Consider the following 26765-nt stretch of genomic DNA (forward strand, 5'->3'; position numbering starts at 1 on the left):
TGGCGTTCTCTGCAACAATGGAAATTTTAAAAGGCCTATATGGTCAATTACCGTTTTTCCGCACCTAGGTAAATGAGGCCATCCTTATTTTATAAACAAAAAAATCTCACTCTATCTTTAATCAAAAGGAGTATGAGGGTAGAGATAAATTTTATGTTTCGATAAAAACATCATTGCGTACCCTTGTGAGTCATCATTTCTTTGTAAATTATCAATGCGTGATGTTACCTACATCGGTTTGGATCCCGCTGTCTTATACATTGTGTCAGTTCTTACGACTTTTCAAACCTTGAATATCTGACTACAATTCTCCAAAGTAACTTTTCCACTTTTTCTCCTATCCTCCTGACTTGGCATCACTGAGAACGAAAAATTGACTGCCCTGGCTCGGCACCCGTAGCACTGTGGTTACGGGGCCAGCCACAGGCACCAAGGCTGGCGGGTTTGAGCCCTGCCCAGACCAGCTAAACAAGGACAACTGCAACAACAACAAAAAATAGCTGGGCATTGTGGTGGACCCCTGTAGTCCTACCTACTTTGGAGGCTGAAACAAGAGAATTGCTTAAGCCTAAGAGTCTGAGGTTGCTGTGAGCTGTGACGCCCCAGCACTCTACTGACTGCAACACAGTGAGACTATCTTTAAAAAATTTAAAAAATAGGGGTGGGCCTGTGGCTCAGTGGACAGGGTACAGGCCCCATATACCGAGGGTGGCGGGTTCTAACCAGGCCCAGCCAAACTGCAACAAAAAAATAGCTGGGTGTTGTGGTAGACACCTGTAGTCCCAGCTACTCAGGAGGCTGAGGCAAGGAAATCGCCTAAGCCCAGGAGTTGGAGGTTGCTGTGAGCTGTGTGACGCCACAGCACTCTACTGTGGGCAATAAAGTGAAATTCTGTCTCTATAAATAAATAAATAAATAAGGTGGTGCCTGTGGCTCAGTGGGTAGGGCACCAGCCCCATATACCGAGGGTGGCGGGTTCGAATCCAGCCCCAGCCAAACTGCAACAAAAAATAGCCGGGCATTGTGGCAGGCGCCTATAGTCCTAGCTACTTGGGAGGCTGAGGCAAGAGAATCGCCTAAGCCCAGTGGAGGTTGCTGTGAGCTATGATGCTACAGCACTCTACCAAGGGCTAGAAAGTGAGACTCTGTCTCTAAAATAATAATAATAATAAAATAAAAAAATAAAAATTGCCCAGATATTATTGACATTTTGGTTGTCTTATAGCTACCTACCCTTTCCTCCTTGGTATCTAAAGAAGCCCCACAAGCTGAAGCTGGATAACTGATATGAACTGGAAAGGAATCATCACCTTGGCAAAATATACATGGACAACATTCTTGTTCCTATATCTGCTACTGTGGGGGCCACATATGAAGTTCATTGAACTCTCACATCTTCCATGGTCTGCCCCAGGAAATAACTGTGACTATGTATGATCTTACTGAAACAGTTATGCCTTTGCCATCTCTGAAAACCAGAAAAGCCATTAGATTGCCTCTGCTATCCTTACTCTACTTTCTATGAATGCATCCAGCCTAACCTGTAGAAATCTTGACTGGCTGACTGCTGTACTCAAAACATTCAGTTTATAACTTGCTTCAACCATTAATCTTTATCTTTCTTCTTACTTTCTTAGAAATCCCCCTTATTAAATGCCTAATTGTTCACAATATCCAGCAAATATACTCTATTGCCAAGTCTCAGAGCTGGTTCAACTAGTCCTTCAAAAACAGAAAGCTGCTGAAATGAGCTACCTAAACTAGCTTTCCTAAGTTGTTCATTGGAAATACTGGTTTTCTGCAAACGGAAGTGGGAACTCACAGAGACAGCCTTAACATGGTCCTCAGCTTAACTAAACTTGAGATAGGTATTATTCCTGACTTTAGGCCTGACCTCCCTTTTCTTGGAGCATTTACTTTAGAAACCTATGGTCTTTCTCTATCTCTTTGAGATATAAATCTTCTCTCAGCCTCTTGCCAGTTTTTTTTTTTTTTTTTTTTGTAGAGACTAACTCACTTTATGGCCCTCGGTAGAGTGCCGTGGCCTCACACAGCTCACAGCAACCTCCAACTCCTGGGCTTAAGCGATTCTCTTGCCTCAGCCTCCCGAGTAGCTGGGATTACAGGCGCCCGCCACAACGCCTGGCTATTTTTTGGTTGCAGTTTGGCAGGGGCCGGGTTTGAACCCGCCACCCTCGGTATATGGGGCCGGCGCCTTACCGACTGAGCCACAGGCGCCGCCCTCCTCTTGCCAGTTTTATACCCTAGGAATGTCTTTCTCAAGGACCCGGGGAGCCATCCCTTTGAGAAATAATCATTAAGGAAGATAGCGCCCCTATCTGCTAATCTCTGTGGGAGGGTAGGAATCTAACTTTCATTAGCGCTAATTAGCAAACAGTAATTGGCCTAATGACATTGACCAATCTGGTACAGGGCAGGTGGCACCCAGCCAGGTCAGCCGAGCTGAGCTGGAGGACCTGCTGCCTCAGCCCTGGTGGTGTTGGTGTTGGTGTGGTGGCAGCCGGCTGAGGAAATCAGTGGGCTGGAGGGTAGGTGGGGGGGGGGTGCCCCCGCAGGAGGCTCCAGTAGCCAGAGGGGCCAGACAACTGCTGGGGAGACACCAGCACCTTAGGTCTCCGTCCCCTTGCACTTGTGGCTGAAAGGGACCCCCCCCCCATTTCCTAGGCCTGACCAATTTCATGTATGTTTCCTAGGCCTGGGAATGAAAGAGATTGTAGCCATTCATTTGCTACTGAGTTCCAGCTGAATGTAAGTACAGAGGACCCCATGAGACTATATACACTCCTGGACAAAGAGCCCAGACCCGACCTGGGTTCTCTCTGCCAGGAGCTTTGGTGTTTTTGTATTCTTTTCTGTAAATAAATCCTGTTCTACCACTGATCTGTGCATAGTTTCATTGTTTGAATCACCGAGACCAAGAACCTACTGAAGACGAAACTCCATTATCAAATCTACCCCCCTCTCCCAACATCCTTTAGTATTTTCCCACTAACCTGCCCCAGCAACAAAAAGCTCTTTGGCCTTTTGTTTCAAAATAATTGAGTTTCTTTCCCCTTTAAAAAATGTTTTGAATGAATTCTCTTGCATGTTAAGTTGTCCTGTGCAATTTTTCTTTGACAACACTCACAGCAATGTGAACGTACACAGAAAAGGCTTTTGGTATTCAGTTACTTTAACGGTCAGTCACTAAAATTGACTGTAGTATTCAGTGTGGATTTGACATTATGGGCAATTATGTTTCCTACAGAGTAAGGAAGACCCAGCAGAGCCGCATGTTTATTTATAAACCACAGAAGAAAAGTCCTTCTTGAGTGGAGGGAAAACACCTTCCCTGTCATCAAGATGAAAGTATTTCAGTCAGTAATCCTTAACATAAAATTATGTGTTCCCCCCCCACCTCATATTTTAATAAAAAGTTTGGAAAGCAGTAGTTAGGCAGTTTTATATCGCATAAATAGTATACCTCTAGCTCATTATTGAAACCATTCATTAAAGATTAAAAACATCTGATACTGTCCAGAAATACTAAACTGGTCCCTGGATCTTAGCATTCAATTATCATTTCTGAAATCTGAAATCAACATATTTTATGTCTAAATTGAGAATCCATTTGAAAATCAAAATTCAAAGGCATGCCTTCTAGTGGGCTGACTGATGGGAAAGGGCTGTGATTACGCCTAATTTTCACCCTCTACATCACGATCTCATTGATTATGTTTCTCAGCTTGCCAAGGGTTCTGTGAGGTGATTTTCAAGATGAATATTGCCATTTGCAGGATTTCCTGAATAGGAATATTTCGGGAGTAAATTGCACAAACCAAGTGATGTGCAGTCAATTTTCACTCCAGCATAAACAATGTATTAGAACAGAGCCCTTAAGGCTTTTTTAATTTGGGTTTCATTACACAGCTAGCTGCATTTCATCAATAAGCATGAAGTGCCAGCCAGGCAAAACTGAGGCTCACAGAGGGTATTACATATTTTTCTCACAGGTGCTCGGGGTTTGACTAGAGAAAACAAATGACCTGAATGGCAAAGCCTCAGGCCCTTTGTTTCAGAGGTAGCCATGGCCGCCACAGCCAAAGTTTCTTTAACTTGACAAATGAAAACAGGGCTCTGGTGTGATTACACCTGCGGTGCATCTTACAAGGGTACATGTGAAACTTAGTAAATGTAGAATATAAATGTCTTAACACAATGACTAAGAAAATGCCAGGAAGGCTATGTTAACCAGAGTGATGAAAATATGTCAAATGCTCTATGAAACCAGTGTATGGTGCCCCATGATGGTATTAATGTACACAACTATAATTTAATAATAAAATAATAATAAAAAATTAAAAAAGAAAACAGGGCTCTGGTTTCTTATATGTCTACTTTCCTTGCATTAACTAATTCTTAAGATTTTCTAAAAGGCAGTTTCTTTGAGTAAAAAAATGGACATGTCCTCGAAACTGTTTCAAAACTTTATTTTTGGTGTTCAATAGTTTAAAGCTAAGGAAAGCAAAGTCCATTTCCCCAACATTCTTTAATTGACAATTTTAACATCTTTAAGCAGAGTGCTACATGAGCTTGTAAAACTAAAATCCCATATCTTCAAGCAGAAGCTCTCTGTGCAATCTTAATAAATCATTTATTAGACAATGAGAGAGAGAGAAGCCAGACAAAGAGGGATAAAGCAATAGGCAAGTTATTAAATTATTCACTCGGGTCACCGTTTTTTAATTACAAACTAGAGATTTGAGAATTATTGGGAAAAACTTTCAAGTAGTCTTTTGGATACAGCGATCAGCAGAACAAAAAGGCAAAAGAAATATTTTTGAAATCTGCACTGCACAGATAAAAAAACTCAGAATATGCATGGAGGACTGAAGTCAAGGTCTTTTCTGCCATGGATAAAGCAGCTGCCTCTCTCCTACAGTGATTTCGACCAAGCTGCAAGAGGCAAATAGGACTACACACAGTAGTGATTGGTGACTTGTAGCTTTGTTAACAGTAAGTGATTAACACAGTTGAGAGTGGCTTTCACTCCAAACTGCAAGGACCCATTTGGCAGAAACGTATGAACCCTGGACAATCAGAGACCCAGTGCAGGTTTTGATATTTGAAAACTTTTTGGGATGGAGGCATAGATCAGGACTAATGGTCAGTTTGGTTGAGTCAACAGGATCTATTTGTGTCAGAGGATTTTGTTCTGTTTTCTCTTAAATATATTCCATGAATACAGATAGGTAACATTTAGTATAGTTTTCATTATTTCAAAGAACAGGCACATTTTAACTAAAGATTTAAGTAGAGGAATGTGCTTTTACCTGTGAGCTAGAAAATGCTATTCCTGGTTGGGAGGAAAGAATTTATGGCTTTTCCTCATTGCAATACTAAATTGAGGACTTTTAAAAATATACTAGATCCAAGATAATTGAAAATCTGGCTGAAGTTGTTGTGTATTGGGCCAAATACCTATACTTTCTTATTGGAATTCTTTGTTGAGTAATGAAAAAAATCAGTATTGATGAGACATACTTGCCCTAGTCAATATTACAAGCTAGTTAAATACCTCAGAGGACACTGGGTGGAGAAATGGAAGGGATCCTAGAACCAGAGGCTTCTCTGAATTGACAATGTGCTTTGCACTCACCCAGTCTTGCCCCTTTTAACACAAGTGCAGGGTGACTGGGTCATCAAAAATCATGCCTCAGCGTCAAGAACTCCACTGTGCCATTAATGTGAAGGCTGTTGTTATTCATTCTATGTGTATTTTCTTAAGGCAATTGAGTTTGTTACTAGATAAAGCCTATGAGTTTGTTTGGTCAACTCAAGACCTCATTACCACTGGCTGAGCAGGTTGAATATTACGTAGGTAAATGATGTCTGTCTACCTGTGACTTACCCGATGCCATCTCTTGGAGAGTGGGTAACAAAATGGTAGATACAAATGAAGGGGAAAAGTAAGGTAAAAGAGGTGGAGTACACCTTGCTAATCTAGCTCATTTTAGTTGTAGCAAGCCTCTGCCTCCTCATTCTCATTCAAACCCATCTTACCCAAAGTTTCACTTTCTCTTCTCTCAAAGATTCTAAAACTTCTTTTTATCTCTGACTTCCCTTCATCAAAATGGTAACTTAATGGAGCTTAAAATGTGAGGTTTTTACAATCCCAGAAAGTAAATGAATTTAACAATTTGACTCAATGTTGTTGTTTTTTTTTTTTTTTTTTTTTTTTTTTTTTGTAGTTTTTGGCCGGGGTTGGGCTTGAAGCCGCCACCTCTGGCATATGGAGCCCGTGCCCTACTCCTTTGAGCCACAAGTGCTGCCCATTGACTCAATGTTTTAAAAGGAAAACTTTAGTTACTTATCTTTTTTAGTCTGAAGTTGCCCAACATTACATTAAGTAATAGGTTGTGCTTTCAATTGAATGGGTTTATTTGATTTGCTACTTAAAGATTTTGGCTTCCAAGGACATAAAAAACAGGTCAGCGTGTTGGGACAAATCATTGGAATAGGCTTGTAAAAGAGAGAAAAAATAGGAACAATCAACATGTTCAGGGACACTGAAAGGAGGAGATGATTGTATCCAATTGGCAAGGTTGTTCTGAAGCCATAGTCTTACCTATAGCATCTCATTACCATTATGGGTGCCTTGGTACCATCTTTACTGATTCACTCAAAAACATAAAACAACCACTATATTCAGGGTCCTAGGATGGGAATGTTTAGATATAAGTGAGAGAGCAAAGAAAACTAAGAGGATGCCCTCTGCATTCGCAGAGGTATAACAAGCTATTCAAGTCTATAAAATTTAAGTGTAAGTCAACAGACGAAAGTCAACTAGAGATAGGTACGGAGGTTTATAAGAAATCATATCAGGGATTCTAATTCTGCTTGGGGTATGGAAGAAAATTTTGAAGAGAAAATACCTTTAAATTCAGTCTTAATGAATGGGAAAAAATTCACCATGCTAAGAAAACTGAAAGGAGTCATTTAAAGAAGAGAAAAAAGTAAGAACACATGTATGGTATCAAAGCACTTGGATGTGAAGCTGCCACACAATTTGGTGTGGCTAAAATATAAGGGGAGATTGTTGGAAGAATAACTGGAGTCAGTCTGAGAGGGCTTCATGATATCTACTCAAAAGCCTAGAGATTATTTTGTAGGGACCTAATCTCTTAGACAACTTCAATTCTGGATAAGGAATCTATAAATATGCATTAAGTAAAATTAAAGCAGGTATGGAAAGTGGATAATAGTAACAAATACTGTATAAATGTTCTAGTGATATGAGTTTAGTGATGATATTATTTCTAGTAAATGCTGGAAGCAAAAGCCTGAGTAAGCTAGTCAAATAATATAATGATTAATATCATTATAACAAAAATGATAGTAACGATGACAAACATTCTTTGCTTGGCTAAGCTTGAGTCTGAATCTTCTCTGAAGCCCTTCTATAAACTTCCTTATTAAATCTAGTTTTAGTCCTTCAATATCACATTGGTTCTTCATCTTCCTCTAACCTCCAAATGATGTCTAATCAACCTGGCCTGCTTTCAGTAAGAATCCTGTTAGGTCAGATTAGCCAGAATCCCCACTTACCCAATATTCACCAGTAATTTTCCATCCACTGATTCGTATCTTGCTCCATGGCTATAAATTCCCACTTATCCATGATATATTTGAAGTGAAGCCCAACATTTCTCTTTCTCCTGCATGACCCCACTGAAGTGGTCCCTGTAACCATTGTGATGATTCCGAATAAAGTCTTCCTTACTGCACTTTAAAAGTGATAATTTTTTTCTTGAACAATGATAATGAACAAGGAACTTAATTCAACAATATTGCCATGCTTTTAGAAAACAATATTTAAAGCAAAGAATTCTTACCTTAATGTCAAATGGTCCTGTTTGATTTGGTTGGCTATAAATTTCCAACTGCTTCCTAATAGGAGAAAGCCACAGAAGCAGATGATTTAACTGCTCTTCAAGGTCTTCAAGCTTTTTTTCAAGCTGTCCAAGGTCTTTTATGTGAGCTTCAATTTCTCCTTTTTTCTCAGGTAAAGCCCTAGAAACCTGAAAAAAAATATATAAATATAAACAAAAAATAAAAACATTATTTTCAAAAGTTATTTATTATGAAATGTTATAGAAATTTACTGGTTTTGGTATTTTAACAGCTTGATATCAATTAGTTACATATATTACATTTTAAGATTTAATTAGTGTATTAGAGATTATTCATTAACACTCTAAAAAAAATCTATGCTTTAAAAACAGTACCACCTTTTTGGAAATTTAAAACATACACCTTACACACATGTACACCCAACTCTAACCCACAAAAGTAGGAGGGTACATTCTTTATTCATCCATTCACTTACTATACATAATGGTTTGTTGTATAATTACATGCCAGACACACTGCCTTTGCAGTTATAAAAATGAATAAGCCAAGTTATTCAGCATTAGTACCAAGATATACAACACAGATCTTCTAAATGTCAAATGAGTGATTTAAATTCAAAGAACATCCTACAATTAAAACCAAACCAAACTATAATTTTTGTTTGTATAGTAATCACTTCTTCTACTTACTATACTTGCTTCTAGCTTTCTTTTGTGTTAGGGAAATTGTAAAAGGAAATCCTTTTATATACAAGAAAAATTGGTGAGGTATGCATTTTTTCAAGCTATTGTTTGTGAATTCTAGTGTAGCCAAGAAAAACAGACATATATGATTGAGATAAAAAGTAAAAAAAAACAACATTGGATTAGAGCAGAATAAAACGGAACAATTATAGGTTATTTTTATTAAGTGCTTAGTATATACCAAGCATCACGTTTGCAAGTTTCATATTTATTGCCCACTTTAATCCACCCAATGGCTGTCTGGTATAGGTATTACTATTATTCTAACTGTACTCATGAATAGTGACAGTGTTGAAAACATTAAATGACTTAGGAAGCAGTAAGACATTGGTGCTAACCATCATGAAGTCTAGAGTTAGGCTGCTGGGATTTAAATCCTGGTTCTGGCTCTTGGCTAATACTTTAGCCAAGTTAACTCTCTCAGTGCCTCCTATACACATTGGGAACAATGACAGCCCCTGATTTATAGGGTAACTGTAAGGACTAAATAAAGCAATCCATGAAAACTGCTTAGATCAATGAATACTGAATGATATAGTATGATACTGAATGACAGTAAGGTCCTTAAATATTAGTGATGATTGCTCAAGCTCAAATGTAAATGTGCATTTAGGATAAATAAGAGGGAATCCCTTTTTCAGAATATCAGACATTAATACTAATATCCCAGAAGAAGGGGTATAAACTCAGAATGGCTGCTCTTCATAATATTATTGATGAGGCCATTATAATAAAAATATATTATAATAGAAATAAAATGTCATAATATGCATCTACTATAAAATATTATTGCAATATTATGATTAATAAGAATATTTCAAAAGTAAACTAGATAAGCGTGCTAATATACTAGCATATGATTCAAACAATGCCATATATTATGAAACAATAATTGTTTTAGATATATTTTAAAGACCTCACTAATAAATATTACTTTCTTTAATTGGATACAAGGCTTATGAGGTGAAAGAGAGAATTGTTCATGAACAAAATATTTATAAGAAACAAATTGTAAACATCATTTTATATGTAAACAAAACATACATTGAAACATATTGTAAATATACAGGGTGACCATAAAGTTTATGGCCAGCCTGTATTTACACATATTGTGTAGAATGCATGTGAATGTGTGACTAAAGGCTTACCATCAAGCCTAGGCTGACGCAGGCCATCCTGGGACTTACCTTAGGCTCTCACGGCACTGTTTCCTTGGAAACACTAACTTTAAGATGAATGGGAAATGTTGGGCCTGCGGGCCTGCTTTTGTTGTGTGGAACTGCATCTGATTGGGGGAGCTGTGAGTTGAAACACAGACCTTGGATATAAGTGACAACAGTGGTGTAAAAGAATGAAAGGAAATAGAAATTGAAAGAAAATTGGTGGATCCTATTTAAGGTGACCTACACACATTTTGGCTTTTATCCCTATCAGGCTTTATCTGTGTGGGTGAGGGGGCCAAAGAAGAATAGTGCTCAGGTAGTATGGAATGTTTGTCCACAAATAATCATGACGCTGCATCTACTTTGCCTGATTTCTATCATGCTACAAAGCCAAGTAAACATAGCATTAGACAAATTGGGCCTGCCTATTTGTGTTTTGTGAGTTTAATCCATAAATACATCTATAGTGCTGAATTCTCTTTCTCTTCTTTGTGGATGTGTAAGGCAGAGAGAGACACATAGGTGATATCACAAATGTAAATCTATATCTGTAATACATAATCTAATACTGCCCTCAATTTATTTTTCCTTACATTTAAAAGGAGGTAACTAAACATTTTATTTTTATTGGATCATTTTCTACTCACAAGTACATGTAAAAAGCATTTTACAGCTTCAACTAATAGCATCTAAGAGCCGAGAGATTCTGAAGCTACTGAAGATAATAGTCATCATATTTTCCTAAAATCTCTAAAATTGAGCTATGAACTCATTTTTATCTGATCACAAAATCGTTCACGTTTCATTTAGGCTACAGAAATCTGTACAGCATTTACCTAAAATTGTTGGGTTTCTTATCACCCTCACAAACTATCCTTTTCTGGTTATAGAGGTAGAACGATTTCTGACAGAAAACAGTAGAGTGGGGAAAATTGGACTAACATCTGGAATAACTAAATGATACCTTATAATGAGACTAAGTTTTTAGCTTAATTATGATGTCTCATTAGGTATGTCCTCACAGACATTGCGCTTCCCTCAGTCACACCCTGTACCTAACACTATTTAACTATTTATTTATATTGGCTTCTCTCACTGAGTTTTGATTTCGGAACAAGCTGGATTCCTACATGACAAACCTTTAATAAAAGTCTTTTGAATTAAAGACAATTTCTAAATTCAAGATTAATTTGTTTTTCAATATAAGAAGCAATATCTGTACAGAATAGTCAACTGCATAAAAAATGTAAATTGTATCCTCAAGAAGTTAAACAGCTTTAATTAACAGACCAAAAATATTAGTAAAACGGAGTATATAAAAACAAGAAGCTTCTGCATGAGCAAGAAAGCCATAGGCAAAGTCAAAGACAAACGTCAAACTGTGAAAAAAAATAATTTGTGACTCATATCTCATGCAGGGGACAAAATTTACCAACACATAAAAGAGCTTCTGGTAATTAACAAGAAAAAGGCCAATGAATCCAAAGAAAATTGGACAGTTCACAGAAAAGAAAATACAAATGATTTTAAACACACAAAAAATAAGCTTAACCTGGGTCATAATGAGAGAAATGAAAATTAGAACTTCATCTATTGCACTGGCAAAAATACAAGTTTGAAAACATACTTTGCTGTTAAGGCTGTAGGAAAAGACAGACTTCTTAATTGTTGGTGGGCTGTACATATTGAGGCACCCCTTATGGAAGACAGTCTAGAACTGTCTATCGCATGCCTGTAACCTTTCACCCAGAACTTTGACTTCTAGGAATTTATTTTGTAGATTTACTTTTAGAATTAAAATCAATGCTTCATGAAAGTAGGGAAGATGATACATGGAGTGAGACTGTCCACCATATTTTTAAATTGGGGGACAACATGTCTTTCCAAAGAAAGAATTTAATAAGGAAAACTATTATACTAGTAATACTAGTCATGAATTACACTTTATACATTTTGGTAATGAATCATTATTAACACTACATCGAAAGCCAGCAATAAAAAATATTCAGAGTATTTTTTTTTTTTCTGTGACAATATCACTCAGTTAAGGGTTGGGTGAAAATCAAAAACTTCTAACAAAAAAGTTCTAACATACAATGTTGTGCTCTCTCCAACTTCAAAATAGTCTCTAGGAATTAATCCCTTGTACCAAATATTTCTTGGAAAAAGATGACAGGTAAAAGTGATTTATGATGAAGAATAAATTTTTGTCAGTTTCTATGTGTTTAATTTTTTTTATTATTTATTTATTTTTTTGACCAGGACTGGGTTTGAACCCACCATCTCCAGCATATGGGGCCAGCGCCCTACTCCTTTGAGCCACAGGCACTGCCCTGTTTCTATGTGTTTTAAAATAAATTACTTTTATATTTACTATTTCACATTCACATCAGAATAAAAACACAAACGCTTAACTAATAAAACATATCATTTTTTTCTAATATACTTTTTAAGTATTATAAAACAATGCTCTTCATACCACATGTTCCCTGTGGTGAAAGAAAGCAAATCGACACTTTCAGTTCCCTTATGTATTAATTTACTATCTAACCAAATCTTGACCTAATTTCACACAAGATTAGCTTCCTTATTCTTTCAATTTCTGAATGTTAATTTCAAATGTGTAGAGTTTTAATATTTAAGATAAACATATATGTCTTTTTTGGAAATAAACAAATATTAAATATTGGCTTCAACCTTATATTACAATATTCCAGGGAAATAAAGCATTAAACATAAAAATAGTAATAAGTGAAGAACTAAAATAACGGTGTGAGGAAGCCCCACAGAAGCAAAAAGAAACATGAAAAATGAGTCAGTATAATATTCATTCTGTTCAGCTAGAAACTGAACCCAAAAATCAAAATTAAAACAAATAACAAAAAACAAAAACAAAAAGAAACAAATAAAAACACAAATGACAACCAGGAATATTTACAGCATCTATCAGAGAAAGAGTAATAGTCTCATTATATAAAAAGATCTTGCAATGAATTGAAAATATGAAGAATCTACTGGAAAACTGGATAAAGAACATAAACGACGAATTGACAGAAATGCAAACAGCCAATAAATAAGAAAAACATTTATACACTAAGTAATCAATGAATTGTGAACTAAAACAAGGATCTATCATTTGATTATCACATTGGTTTCTGTAAAAGGTATTTGTGAAAGTTCTAGAAAATAAGCAGTCTTATGATGCTTGTGGAGGCATAAATTACTATGTAGTCAATTGCTATATGATGCCATTTTGGTTAATAAGAGACCACATATACAACTGTGGTCCCATAAGATTAAATTTGGGCTGAAAAATTCCTGTCACCTAATGGAGTTGTAGCACAATGAATGACTCACATGTTTGTGAAGATGCTAGTGTAAGCAAACCCACTGCTAGTCGTATGAAAGTATAATACATACAATTATGTATAATACATAATACGTGGTAATGATAATAAATAAGTATGTTACTGGTCTATGTATTTACCATGCCATATATCACATCATTATTTTAGAATGTACTCTTTCTCCTTATAAAAATAGTTAACTGTAAAAGAGCCTCAGGCAGGTCCTTCAGGAGATGTGCCATATGAGGGCATTATCACAGGAGATGGGAGCTCTATGTATGTTATCGCCCCTGAAGATAGTCCAGTGGAACAAGATGTGGAGGTGGAAGACAGTGGTATTGATGTTCATTGACCTGTGTAGGCCTAGGCTAATGTGTGTGTTTGTGTCTTAGTTTTTAACAAAAATGTTTAAAAAGCAAAAGAGAAATTAAAGACAGAAAAAGCTTACAGAGGGTGGTGCCTGTGGCTCAGTGAGTAGGGTGCTGGCCCCATAAACTGAGGGTGGTGGGTTCAAACCCTGCCCCGGCCAAACTGCAACAAAAAATAGCCAGGCGGGGTTGTGGCGGGTGCCTGTAGTCCCAGCTACTCAGAAGGCTGAGGCAAGAGAATCGCCTAAGCCCAAGAGCTGGAGATTGCTGTGAGCTGTAACACTACAGCACTCTACTGAGGGTGACAAAGTGAGACTCTGTCTCAAAAAAAAAAAAGAAAAGAAAAAGCTTATAGGATAAGAATATAAAAAAGAAAATATAGTTGTACAGCTGTTCAATGCTTTTGTGTTTTAAGCTAGGTATTATTGGAAAAGAGTTGAAAAGTAAAAAAAAAAAAAATCAAAATGTTTATAAATTTAAAATGTTACCATAAGCTAAGTTAATGTAATTTTTTTTTTTTTGAGACAGAGTCTCACTTGGTCACCCTCGGTAGAATGCTGTGGCATCTTAGCTCATAGCAACCTCAAACTCTTGGGTTCAAGTGATCCTCTTGCCTCAGCCTCCCAAAAAGCTGGGATTACAGGTGTCTGCCATAACACCCGGCTATTTTTTAGAGACAGGGTCTCGCTCTTGCTCAGGCTAGTCTCAAACTTGTGAGCTTGAGCAATCCACCCACTTCGGCCTCCCAAGTGCTGGGATTACGGGCATGAGCCACTGCACCCAGCCTAAGTTAATGTATTATTAAAGAAAGAAAAATGTTTTTATAAATTTAGTGTAGCCTAAGTGTGCAGTGTTCATAAAGTTTACAGCACTGTCCTAGGCCTTCACGTTCACTCGCCACTCACTCACTGACTCACACATAACAACTGTCAGTGCTGCAAGCTCCATTCATGTGCCATACTTTATCTTTCATACCATATTTTTTACGGTACCTTTTCTGTTTAGATACACAAATACTCATCATTGGGTTACAAGAGCTCTACAATATTCAGTACAATAACATGCTGTACAAGTTGGTAGCCTAGAGCAATAGGCTGTACCATATAGCCTAGGTGTATGGTAAGCTATATCATCTAGGTTTGTGTAGGTATACTCTAAGATGTTCGTACAGCAATGACATTGCCTCATGATAAATTTCTCAGAACGTATCCCCTTCAATAAATGATGTGTGGCTATATTTGCAGGGAGGAATTTCATAACTCAAAACAAAAGGAATAGTTATACTCTGACAACTACAAACATTACCAAGAAATAAAAGACAACCCATGAAAATAGACAAATATAACTTTTTCATGCATTAGAAAGTTCAACATTATAAAGATATCAGTTGTCATCAAATTGTCTATAAATTCAATGTAATCCCAATAAAAATTGCAGCAGCTATTTAATAGAAATTGACATGCCAATTCTATGATTTATATAGAAGTATAAATGGCCGAAAATATCCAAGGAAATCTTGAAGAATAACAAAGTTTAAGTGGGCTTGCCACCAGATATGAATATTTATCATAATTAAGTCTGCACGGTATTGATGTGAGAACAAATAGACTATATACAGTAACTTACTTTTTGACAATGGTGTCACTTTAGTTAAGTGGAGAGATGATTTTTTCAATAAACAGTTCCAAATTAATTGAATATTGATTTGAAAACTATGAATATTGACTCTTACTCCACATCATACACAAAAAATAAATTTCAGATTCTTTGTAGACCTCAATGTAAAGGGCAAAACAATAAAGTTTCCAACCTTAATAATTTGGGGGTAAGTGATTATTTCTTAAACAAGATGTAAAAAGCAATAGCCAAAAAGGAAAAGATTGGAAAATTGAATTTCATTCATTAAGAAACACTGTTAAGAGACAAAAATCAAGGGGACAGTGCTGTAGCTCAAAGGAGCAGGGTGCTGGCCTCATATACCAGAGGCAGCCGGTTCAAACCCAGCCCTGGCCAAAAACTGCAACAAAAAAAAAAAAAAAAAGAGAAAAATCAACGTCCATGGTATACATGTATTTTTATACCACAAATTATGTCTTTGACTTTCTATGCATATTTTATAGTATCAATATTTGCACACAGCTGAGGACCTGAATGTACATTTTTTTTTTTTTTTGTAGAGACAGAGTCTCACTGTACCGCCCTCGGGTAGAGTGCCGTGGCGTCACACGGCTCACAGCAACCTCTAACTCTTGTGCTTACGCGATTCTCTGGCCTCAGCCTCCCAAGCAGCTGGGACCATAGGTGCCCGCCACAACGCCCGGCTATTTTTCTGTTGCAGTTTGGCCGGGGCTGGGTCCGAACCCGCCACCCTCGGCATATGGGGCCGGCGCCCTACTCACTGAGCCATAGGCGCTGCCCAGTGAATGTACATTTTTTTTTTTTTTTTTTTTTGTAGAGACAGAGTCTCACTTTATGGCCCTCGGTAGAGTGCCGTGGCCTCACACAGCTCACAGCAACCTCCAACTCCTGGGCTTAAGCGATTGTCTTGCCTCAGCCTCCCCAGCAGCTGGGACTACAGGCGCGCGCCACAACGCCTGGCTATTTTTTTGGTTGCAGTTTGGCCGGGCCGGGCTTGAACCCGCCACCCTCGGTATATGGGGCTGGCGCCTTACCGACTGAGCCACAGGTGCCGCCCAGTGAATGTACATTTTTTAAAAAAGAAGACAGGCAGATGGCCAAAAGGTTTATTTAAAAAGCTCAATCTCACTAATCAGCATAAAAATTAAAATTGAAGTCACAATAAGGTATTATCTCACTCCTATTAGAATGACTGATTAAAAAGACAAGAGATAATAACTGTTGGTGAGGATGTGGAGAAAAGGGAACCCTTGTACAGTGTTGGCAAATATAAATATGTAGGGCATATATATAACTTGATTTTGCACATCTACAATGTATACATATTTCAAAACATCATATGGTATACTGAATCTATGTAGAATTTTTATTTGTTCATTAAAATTGTTATAAAATTTACACATAGATAACATATACACATTTATAAGTGATTAAATATACATGTTATCGGGCCGCACCTGTGGCTCAGTCAGTGGGGCGCCGGCCCCATATACCGAGGGTGGCGGGTTCAAACCCGGCCCCGGCCGAACTGCAACAAAAAAAATAGCTGGGCGCTGTGGCAGGCGCCTGTAGTCCCAGCTACTCAGGAGGCTGAGGCAAGAGAATCGCTTAAGCCCAGGAGTTGGAGGTTGCTGTGAGCTGTGTGACGCCACGGCACTCTACCGAGGGCCATAAAGTGAAACTCTGTCTCTACAAAAAAAAAAAAAAAAAAAATCTGACTTAAAAAAAAAATATATATATATATACATGTTATCAATTTATTTGCCATGACTTTGGGAGTATTATCAATTAAATATGATTTTTATTTAAGTGTTAAAAATATTGTTATCTTTTCTCAAAGTTGCCACAAAGAATATTATTTTTTGTGTTTTAAATATGGAATAAAGGCTGGGTACGGTGGCTCACACCTGTAATCTTAGCACTCTGGGAGGCCGAGGCAGGTGGACTGCCTGAGCTCAGGAGTTCAAGACCAGCCTGAGACAGAGCAAGATCCCATCTCTAAAAAAAAAAAAAAAATAGCCAGGCATTGTGGTGGAAGCCTGTAGTCCCAGCTATTTGGGAGGCAGAGGCAAGAAAATCAGCTAAGCCCAAGAGCTGGAGGTTGCTGTGAGCAATGATGCTACAGCACTCTACCCAGGGTGACAAAGTGAGACTCTGTCACAAAAAAATTGTAAAATAAAAATAAATAATGGATAGTACTGGTTTGATAGCTATCCCTCTAAAATGTTAGCAATGATAAAATTACTATTATAGGGCGGTGCCTGTGGCTCAGTGAGTAGGGCGCCGGCCCCATATGCCAAGGGTGGCGGGTTCAAACCCAGCCCCGGCCACACTGCAACAAAAAAATAGCCGGGCGTTGTGGCAGGGGCCTGTAGTCCCAGCTGCTCGGGAGGCTGAGGCAAGAGAATCGCGTAAGCCCAAGAGTTAGAGGTTGCTGTGAGCCGTGTGACACCACGGCACTCTACCCGAGGGCCATAAAGTGAAACTCTGTCTCTACCAAAAAAAAAAAAAAAAAAAAAAATTACTATTATAACTTAGATTTATAATAATATGCTTCAGGTACTCTTATATATTTTACTTACATTAGCTATCTTATTTTTCCCTAATCTTAGAGAGTATATATTATTTCATACAATTAAAAACTGGGGAAATTTATTCCCAACAATACAAATATTCCTAAAGTTAATAGGAAGTGAAAAATACAGCAACAGCCATCTGGGTTTTCCTAATTCCAAATTCTACTCTTTCCTTCTTTTCCTTCTCAAAATGTACACAAAAACTCTTTCCCCTTCTACTATCTTTCAAAATCTAACATATAACTTGTTCTTTTTTTGAGACAGTCTCACTTTATTGCCTTAGGTAGAGTGCTGTTGCGTCACAGCTCACAGCAACCTCCAACTCCTGGGCTTAGGCTTCTCTTGCCTCAGCCTCCCGAGCAGCTGGGACTATAGGCGCCCGCCACAATGCCCGGCTATTTTTTTGTTGCAGTTTGGCCAGGGCTGGGTTTGAACCCATCACCCTTGGTATATGTGGCTGGCGCCCTACCCACTGAGCCACAGGAGCCGCCCCATATAACTTCTTAAGTGGATCTATTTAAACTCATACTTGCTGGGGGTGCAGCGCAAGATGGTAGACTAGAGACTCTCCTTGCCAGATCCTTTGGTGAGACAGGACAAAGTGGACGTCAGCCACTTCTGGCTGGGGGAATCTGCACATAAACATCACTCTGGGAGCACAGTGAAGCAGCAGGAGACCTCAGGAGCCAACAAGGAGGTCTGGAGCTGAGGAAAACCTACATAGAAGGCAGGTGTTCGGTACAGGCAGAGGGCAGCTGGGCAGCCAGCTCTCCCATGGGGAGACAGGAAAGGGCTGTCCGGCATTAGTTTTATTTGGGACAGGGCTACTTGCTGGAGCAGGGAACAGATTCCAACAGTGTCCAGTGGCTAGGGTTGAACGCTGGGTAGCGTGGTTCTCCCATCGGCTAGGCTGCTGGTGGGCACCACCACTGTGGGAAGACTGGTGCCACAGAAACAGTCCACAGGGTCCTAGTGCACAGATGGCTCTGAACTTGAGCAACCATCTTTGAGGTGAGATGAGTGGCTTCCACACCCTCCCGGAGGGGTGCTTTTTATTTATTTATTTATTTTTTTAATTTAGAGACAGTCTCACTTTATCGCCCACAATAGAGTACAGCAGCGTCACAGCTCACAGCAACCTCCAGCTTTGGGGCTTAGGCGATTCAGCCTCCTGAGCAGCTGGGATTACAGGCACCCACCAAAACGCCCGGCTATTTTTTGTTGCAGTTTGGCGGGGGCTGGGTTTGAACCCACCATCCTCACTATATGGGGCCGGTGCCCTACTCACTGAGCAACAGGCACCGCCCAATGGAGGGCTGCTTTATTAACAGCGAACACTTACAGACCTCCTAGGAAGTCTGGCAAGAGTTTGAGACCCCAGTCCCATGGGGATTGAATGTCTGTGAAGCAAAAAGCCCCTGATTGAGGGCAAAGAATTCAGGAAGATAAGATCTGTTCTCCTTTGCAACTAGAGAGTGGCTTCTGACCCCCGTTATGTACAGAAAATCATGGGTGTGTTCTCTGACTTCTAATACCACAGCGTCACTTGGTGGCCAGGCAATATATTGCAACATATATTATATATACACAAATACATATAATGTTTTACATTTTTCTCTCTTTTTGCAAATTTTTTCCTTAGTTTTTTCTCTTTCTTTCTTTCTTTTTTTTTTTTTTGCTATGTTGTTGGGGTTTTTTTTTTGTTTTGTTTGGTTATATTTTTGTTTTTTCACTAGCAAGGGCTCCTCTATTTTTTCTTATGGTTTCTCATCCCCTTTTATTCTTTCTTTCTTTTTAATTCTCCTTTTTCTCTCTTTTGGAAGAGATATTTCTCTTCGTAAATTTCTCATACAATGCCTAAGATGTCCCTTTTTTCTTCTTTATCTTACATAATTATATTATTATTATTAAAGCATAGCTGTGTACATTAATTATTTTTATTATTTTTTTCTCTTCTCTGAGGGCTGGAGGGTTACTGTATTGGTCTGGGTGGGGGGTCATGGCACTGGCATGGCTCAAGGAGGCCACAAACTCATGGGCTGCATGTCCTTCTAGCCTTGGCCTTTGGAAAGAAGATATTGGCAGGTCCTTACTGAGACATACTGCTGATTTCTTTCTATGTTTGGCAGAGGTAGGATCTTTCCTTTGCCCAGACTGGTAAGGAGATCCTGACTTTGAGAAACCCTCCCAGCCTGGCCTCTAAAAGTTCTACAGCTGTGGGTATAAAGCACCCTGCCGAACACCACCATATCTCCTATCACTCTCTTTCTCTTTTACTGTCCTTTTTCTCTACTTTTCATCAATTCTTTCCTTCTATCCCATCTTTCTTTTTCTTTTTCCTATTTATCTTTTTCTTTTCTTTCTTCCTTCTGACTCTTTACCCTTCCTTATCTTTTGGCCTTATATCAAAAGGCCATTTCAACAGCTAAGCTCTGAGAAAAGGCAATTTAGCAAAAGAGGTAGTGAGAAGGAAAAAGTAGGGGAAGAAAGTGAAAAAGAAGAAAACACACATGAGGAGGAACCAACAGAAAGGATTCTGGCAACATGAAAAACCAGAATAGAGCAATCCCACCAAGAGACCATGAGGTAGCGACCACAGAAGATTCTACTTGTAAAGAATTAATGTAAATGACAGAAGGGGCACTTAAAATATGGATGGCAAAAACTCTTGTTTTGAGGATGTTGGCCTGGGGAAAGATTTTATGAAGAAGACCTCAGCGGCAATTGCAACAGCAGCAAAAGGAACAAATGGGACTTAATTAAACTGAAAAGCTTTTGTACAGCTAAGGACCCAACAATGAAAGAAAATAGATAAACTTCAGTATGGGAAAAGGTATTTGCATATGACAGATCTCACAAAGGCTTGAAAACTTGGATCTATAGAGAACTCAAATTAATCAACAAAAAAGAGCAAACAATCCTATCTATCACTCGGCATGAGACATGAACAGAAAGAACCTTCTCTGAGGAAGACAGATGAATGGTATCAAATATGTGAAAAAATGATCACCATCCCTAATCATCAGAGAAATACAAATCAAAACCATCCCGAGATATCACCTTACCCTAGTGAGACTAGCCCATGTCCTGAAGTCCCACAGTTGCAGATGCTGGTGCGGGTGTGGAGAGAGAAGGACACTTTTACACAGTTGGTGGGACTGCAAACCAATACAGCCTCTTTGGAAAGAAGTATGGAGAGTCCCCAATGTCACATTTGACCCCGCAATCCCACTATAAGGCATCTACTTAGAAAAAAACTTGTTTTATCATAAAGACATTTGTACTAGGTTGTTTATCGCAGCTCAATTTACAATCACCAAAATGTAGAAACAACCTACATGGCCATCACCTCAAAAATGGATTAATAAGCTATGGTATATGTATAGCATGGAATACTATTCAACTGTAAGAAAGGATGGTAACTTCACATCTTTTGTATTAACCTGGATGGAGTTGAAACACATTCTTCTCAGTAAAGTATCACAAGAATGGAAATGTAAGTATCCAATGTACTCAATTTTATTAATAAGCCAGTAGATGATCTAACATACCCACATAGGAGAAAAACTTAATTCTATTCAATTTTGAGGAGGGGGAATGAGGGAGAGGGTAGAGGAAGGGGGGCTTTGGTGTGCTATCACTTAAAGGACACAAGGTAGAGGTTTATGGCACACCTTTTCAGTGTGGGGCACAACTACAAGAAGGGCTCTACCTAACAATTCAAAAATTGTGACCTTGGCTCAGAGCCCATAGCACAGTGGTTACGGTGATGGCCACATTCACAGAGGCTGGTGAATTCAAACCCAGCCCGGGCCTGCTAAACAACAATAACAACTGCCACAACAACAAAAAAGTAGCCCGGTGAGCTATTGTGGCGAGCACCTATAGTCCCAGCTACTTGGGAGGCTGAGGCAAGAGAGTACCTTAAGCTCAAGAGTTTGAGGTTGCTGTAAGCTGTGATGCCACAGTACTCTACCAAGGATGACATAGTGAGACTCTGTTTCTCCCCCTTCCCCCCAAAAAATTGTGACCTAGTTGTTTGTACCCTTATAATAACCTGAAATTAAATAAATAAGTAAACAAGCAAACAAACTCATACTTTCTATATGTTTTAATTTCTGTGGAAACAATCTATACCCATAATACTTATTGTGAATAAATAGATACACATTTAGAAATTAATTTCAAAAAGAAACAATATAAATGAAATGCATGCATATAAACATTTTGAAAACAAAAAATTACTGTTTGACATGTGTTAATTTCATTTTATACGCATTAGGAGATAAGTTAGATTATTTAATTGAATAAGTTTTTGATTATTATTAATCCCAAAATATGATGAAGTTATCTTCCAACAATTGTTATAAATATGTTTTATATTTCTGTAGGCCCGTCATTCATTTTAAAGTAGAATAACTTGCTATTATGAGTAAATACAGTAGAGGAATTTCCTTTTCAAATAAGGAGAAATATACATGGAAGTTTAGTATTATTTCCAAAGAATTTAATATAAATGCTGAATTCTGAACCTCTCCTACCTAAAAATATGGATTATACTTGATTGAATTTTAACTTAAAAATCCTACCTCACATGACGCCACACTAAATACAAGATAAATAAAATTTTATATGTGAAAAATAGAACTATGAAAATAATGATAATATAGGTATTCTTACAATTTTAATTTAAAAATTATAATTTTTATTTAAAAATCATAAAGTAATACTTAAATTCACAACAATGTAAAATTTCTTTTCATAATAAATGAAACTAACAAAAACAATCCATCTTTTTCACAGATACTCTTAAGACATAATTTGAAAGGCACTAAGGGTAGAAATATTTTCAGAGATCAATAGGATAAAGACTAATAGTTAATAGGAAGAAAAGGACAATGAGCAGGAATCTACAATTCATAAAAGAAGAGCTTTATCTGGCCTACGGGTTTATTAAAATTGTAGATTAAAATTATTTAACTTTACCGGGAATCATAAAAATGAAAATTCAAAGGTATACTACTACACCTACTGACTTGCCAAAGATTTTTAAAAATACAGTATCTTGTATTACCATACAACACTGTCATCCAACAGCAGTTGTGTGGTGAATGGAATCCTCTCGTATATTGACGGTAAGTAAATTAGAATATCCCTGGGTGTGGGGGCTGAGAGGAAGGTAATGGGATAGATTTCTGGACTTTATATCCGAACTCTGAAACATATTCCTTCCCTTAGACTAGATATTTTACTGCTAATAATTTATCCTAAAGCAATAACACACACACACACACACACACATATAGCTATAAGAATGTTCTCTATAGGGTTACTTATAGATGCTGAACATTTAAAATAGCTTACATGTCTTCCAATTGGATATGGGTTACAAATTACAGAATATCCATACAGTGAAACACTCTGCAGCCTTTGTAAAGGCAATGGGGATGTCTATTTAGTGATGCAGGTGCACATGCAGTGATGTGGAAGACTGTTTACCAAAAGTTTATCAGTGTCAATTTCCTGATAATTGGTTATCTTAGTTGTTTTTTACAATTCTTCTGCAATGGATTAATTCTTATTATATTTTAATAAGAAAATAGTTATTTTAAATATAGGTAAACATATATACTTCTTCCGTAGAAATAGGTTGTACTTGCATGGTACTTAAACTGTGCTAAGGATTGTTTTAGTTATGTATATGACCAACATATAATAACAACCCCTATAATACAGGTACTATTATTGTCCCAATTTTGCACATAAGAAATTGATGACCAGAGGCTAAGTGACTTGTCCAAGTTCAGACAGCTGATAAGCAGTACCCAGCTAGGATTTGAATCCAAGAAGTCAAGCTTTGAAGCACATGCTCTTAACCACTATGCTATTATATTTTGCCTCTTATTCTCTTCAGCTATATAACTTTCAGAAAATATACTGATATGAGTGCAGAAGAAAGTTGCTTTCTTTCATAGCATTTCTTAAAATAAATTCCTTTAGTTACTGATTGTTACTATGATTTAACTGTAGTAACAATTTAATTGCTAGGATTTCTTCATAATTTCCAAAGTATATGGGATGATAAAACCCTATTTTCCGTGCCACTACCAAATCCATCTTTTAATACTGTCATGCATTGTTTTATTCTCTTGCTTCCAGATTCTTTAGCCTTTATTAAAAAATAGCCCTTAACGACCTATTCCTAGCTCCAATTCTTTGTATCTTTCTAATAACAAAACTCAGTTATCAGACTTACTTTGGTCTGCTCCTGTCGTTGTCTACACTGCCATCAAAATGTCTTCTTTTTCCTCAATAAAATTTCTCTTTTTCTAATTGACACGCATAAACCCCTTCCCAATCCTTCATGTTTTGGATAATGAAAGTGCCTCCTCCTCAGAGAAGATTGCCTGATCCTTCTGGATGGAAATAATTCTTCTTTTTAATAAACTCTCTAGCATTTATTATCTGGGCTACATCTTCAGACCCTGTCAGTTATTGCTATTCTCATTATTTTGCTATTCTCTTGCAACTTGTGTCTTCTTTCCTTGCCTCTCCCCAAAAGTTTGATAACACACACACATGCAAACACATACACACAGAGACACACACACTTATGTGGTATAATATTTGTTGAAGGAGCAATCATACAAACCAATTATTTGCTAATAAAGCACAGAAGAGAGAAGACAAAACTGAGAATGAAAAGTAGAACTCTCTTAAAAATGCTTACATTCTCACATATGACATTTCTCACTCACTCGCTCATTTTAGTATATGTGTAAATATCCAAGTTCACGAGAACGATCAGAATAAGTCTCGCTTGGCAGCTGGAGTGGTGAAATTTGATTTGAGAAACCCAAGAATATACAGATTTTACAGCTGGAGACAGGACTAGATATTCATTAATCATACTATCGGCAGTAACCTCATCTATGTAATTTATTCAATAAATTTAAATATTTACTTAGTAACTATTTTTGTTCCAAACGGTACCCTCTATATTATCTATAAATTTGTTTCTTTAATTGATTGAACTTGGCCATTGTATGGCTAAGTATAAGTCTCTGATGCCAACATCGTTTCACCTTTAAAAAAGTAGATTAATAGTGTACTCTGAATGCATCTTAAATAAATACTCTCTTGTTACCAACCAAAAAAAAAATCTTCCAACATTTAATACCAATTAAAGAATTCATTTGAACCATCATCTTTTGGATAAAATGCATGTGGTATGAAATATCTGGAGAACTCATTTGCCTCACATATTTTTCAACCTCAATAAATTAAAGGTGCTAGAGAATCAGACTTAAGACAGAAATATTCCCACCACAATACTCTATCATATTTTACAACTGGTCACATGGTAAAATATCCCTCACTAGGAGGTCATTTATTTTCTTTTCCTCTAGAAATTTAATAAAATAATAATGAATATAAAATACATTATGATTATAAACTACTAGACATTTAAAAATTATAAATCTACATGTAATTTTTAAGTGAGTAATTACAAATCATTTTTAGGACAGTCAGCCTCCAATGGCATAGCTACTGAGATTTTATCTTAAAAGTCAGTGGATTTAATTTTTAAAATATGTGGCTTTTACTTACAATGTTTATAGATGTATATTTTCTATATAGCTTCTAGATTTAAGTAAATGTAATGGTGAAATATCCTGTATCAAACAAATCACAGTGTATATTAGTTATATTGCATAACCACTTCATTGCCACACATGGATTTTGTTAGCATTGCTAAAGATCTCAAATGTGTAACATATGATGAGTAAATGAATATTTCCAGAAAGATTTCAAAGTCAGTAAAATTTGATGTAGAATTAATAGGTCTGCAGTCCTTGGAGAACCCTGCCCTCATTACCACACTAAACCTATATTGGCTTTTCAATAAACCTTGGTGTTCATGAACAGTATTCTTGTTCATTAATTTCTTACTTTCCCCTATAAGCAACTACCTCCACGGCAAAGAATCCTTCATAATACACATAGTCCATAGAAAATAAATTTTGACTGTTCATTTTGATTCAACCCTACCCTAACGTTAGGTAACAAGCCTTGTAGCAGCTCCTGTAGGCATTGGACAAGTAAAGTTAATTGGTGAAATTGCTTTGGCCAAACTTCAATAGCTGTCATTTGTCATTTATCTTCTAAAAATAATTTTGTAGGTATTTAAAACCTCTTAACTACGCACCCACTCTTTTTTTTTTTCCTTTGTCTCGGCCACTTGTACCTCTTTTTTTTTTTTATTAAATCATAACTGTATACATTGATATGATCATGGGGCATCATACACTCGCTTCATAAACCATTTGACACATTTTTATCACAGTGGTTAACATAGCCTTCCTGGCATTATCTCAGTTACTGTGCCAAGACACTTACATTCTACATTTACCAAGTTTCGCAAATACCCCTGTAATATGCACCACAGGTGGAATTTGATCACATATTGTTTTGTTTGTTTGTTTGTTTTTTGCAGTTCATGGCCGGGGCTGGGTTTGAACCTGCCACTTCTAGCATATGGGGCCAGCGCCCTACTCCTTTGAGCCACAGGCATCACCCAGATCAAATATTGTTTAAACTCTAGAACAATAAAACACAAAGAAGTTAAAACATAATTTTAAGTGACACATACATACTCAATGGAAGTGTTGTTACAAATTAACCTCATGGTCTTTTCCTTCTCTCCCTCCCAGCCATGGTCTTTCTAAAAGAAGGGCTCTAAAAAGTAGCTCTAAGGAAGAGCTACTTTATTCTCACACTGTCCCATCACCAATCTTTGACCTTACTTGCTTAAAAGACCTGAGCGACAGCCTGTCTGATATAGAAAAAGGTTCCTTGGATTCTTAGAAAACATTGTTTTTAATTTTTAATTTTTTCATTTTATTTGATAAAATTCAAGGAAAGCTAAATCATAATCTGTATAACTTTATCTAAGCAAAGGAATTATAACAAATAATAATACTTGGCATGTATTAAATTAGTACTTGCATTGCCT

General features: G+C 37.3%; 1 protein-coding gene across 6 annotated transcripts in view; it reads right to left on the reverse strand.

Moving 5' to 3' along the window:
- The window catches only part of DMD (dystrophin), a 2416375-nt gene that overhangs the window by 857188 nt on the left and 1532422 nt on the right, over positions 1-26765 (reverse strand). For all 6 annotated transcript variants that reach the window (XM_053581215.1, XM_053581214.1, XM_053581218.1 and 3 more), the window contains one exon: positions 7896-8081. In XM_053581215.1, coding sequence (XP_053437190.1) covers positions 7896-8081 — 186 coding nt within the window. The remainder of the gene's footprint in view (positions 1-7895; positions 8082-26765) is intronic.

Source organism: Nycticebus coucang, chromosome X (genome assembly GCF_027406575.1).
Source record: "Nycticebus coucang isolate mNycCou1 chromosome X, mNycCou1.pri, whole genome shotgun sequence".
NCBI lineage: Eukaryota > Metazoa > Chordata > Mammalia > Primates > Lorisidae > Nycticebus > Nycticebus coucang.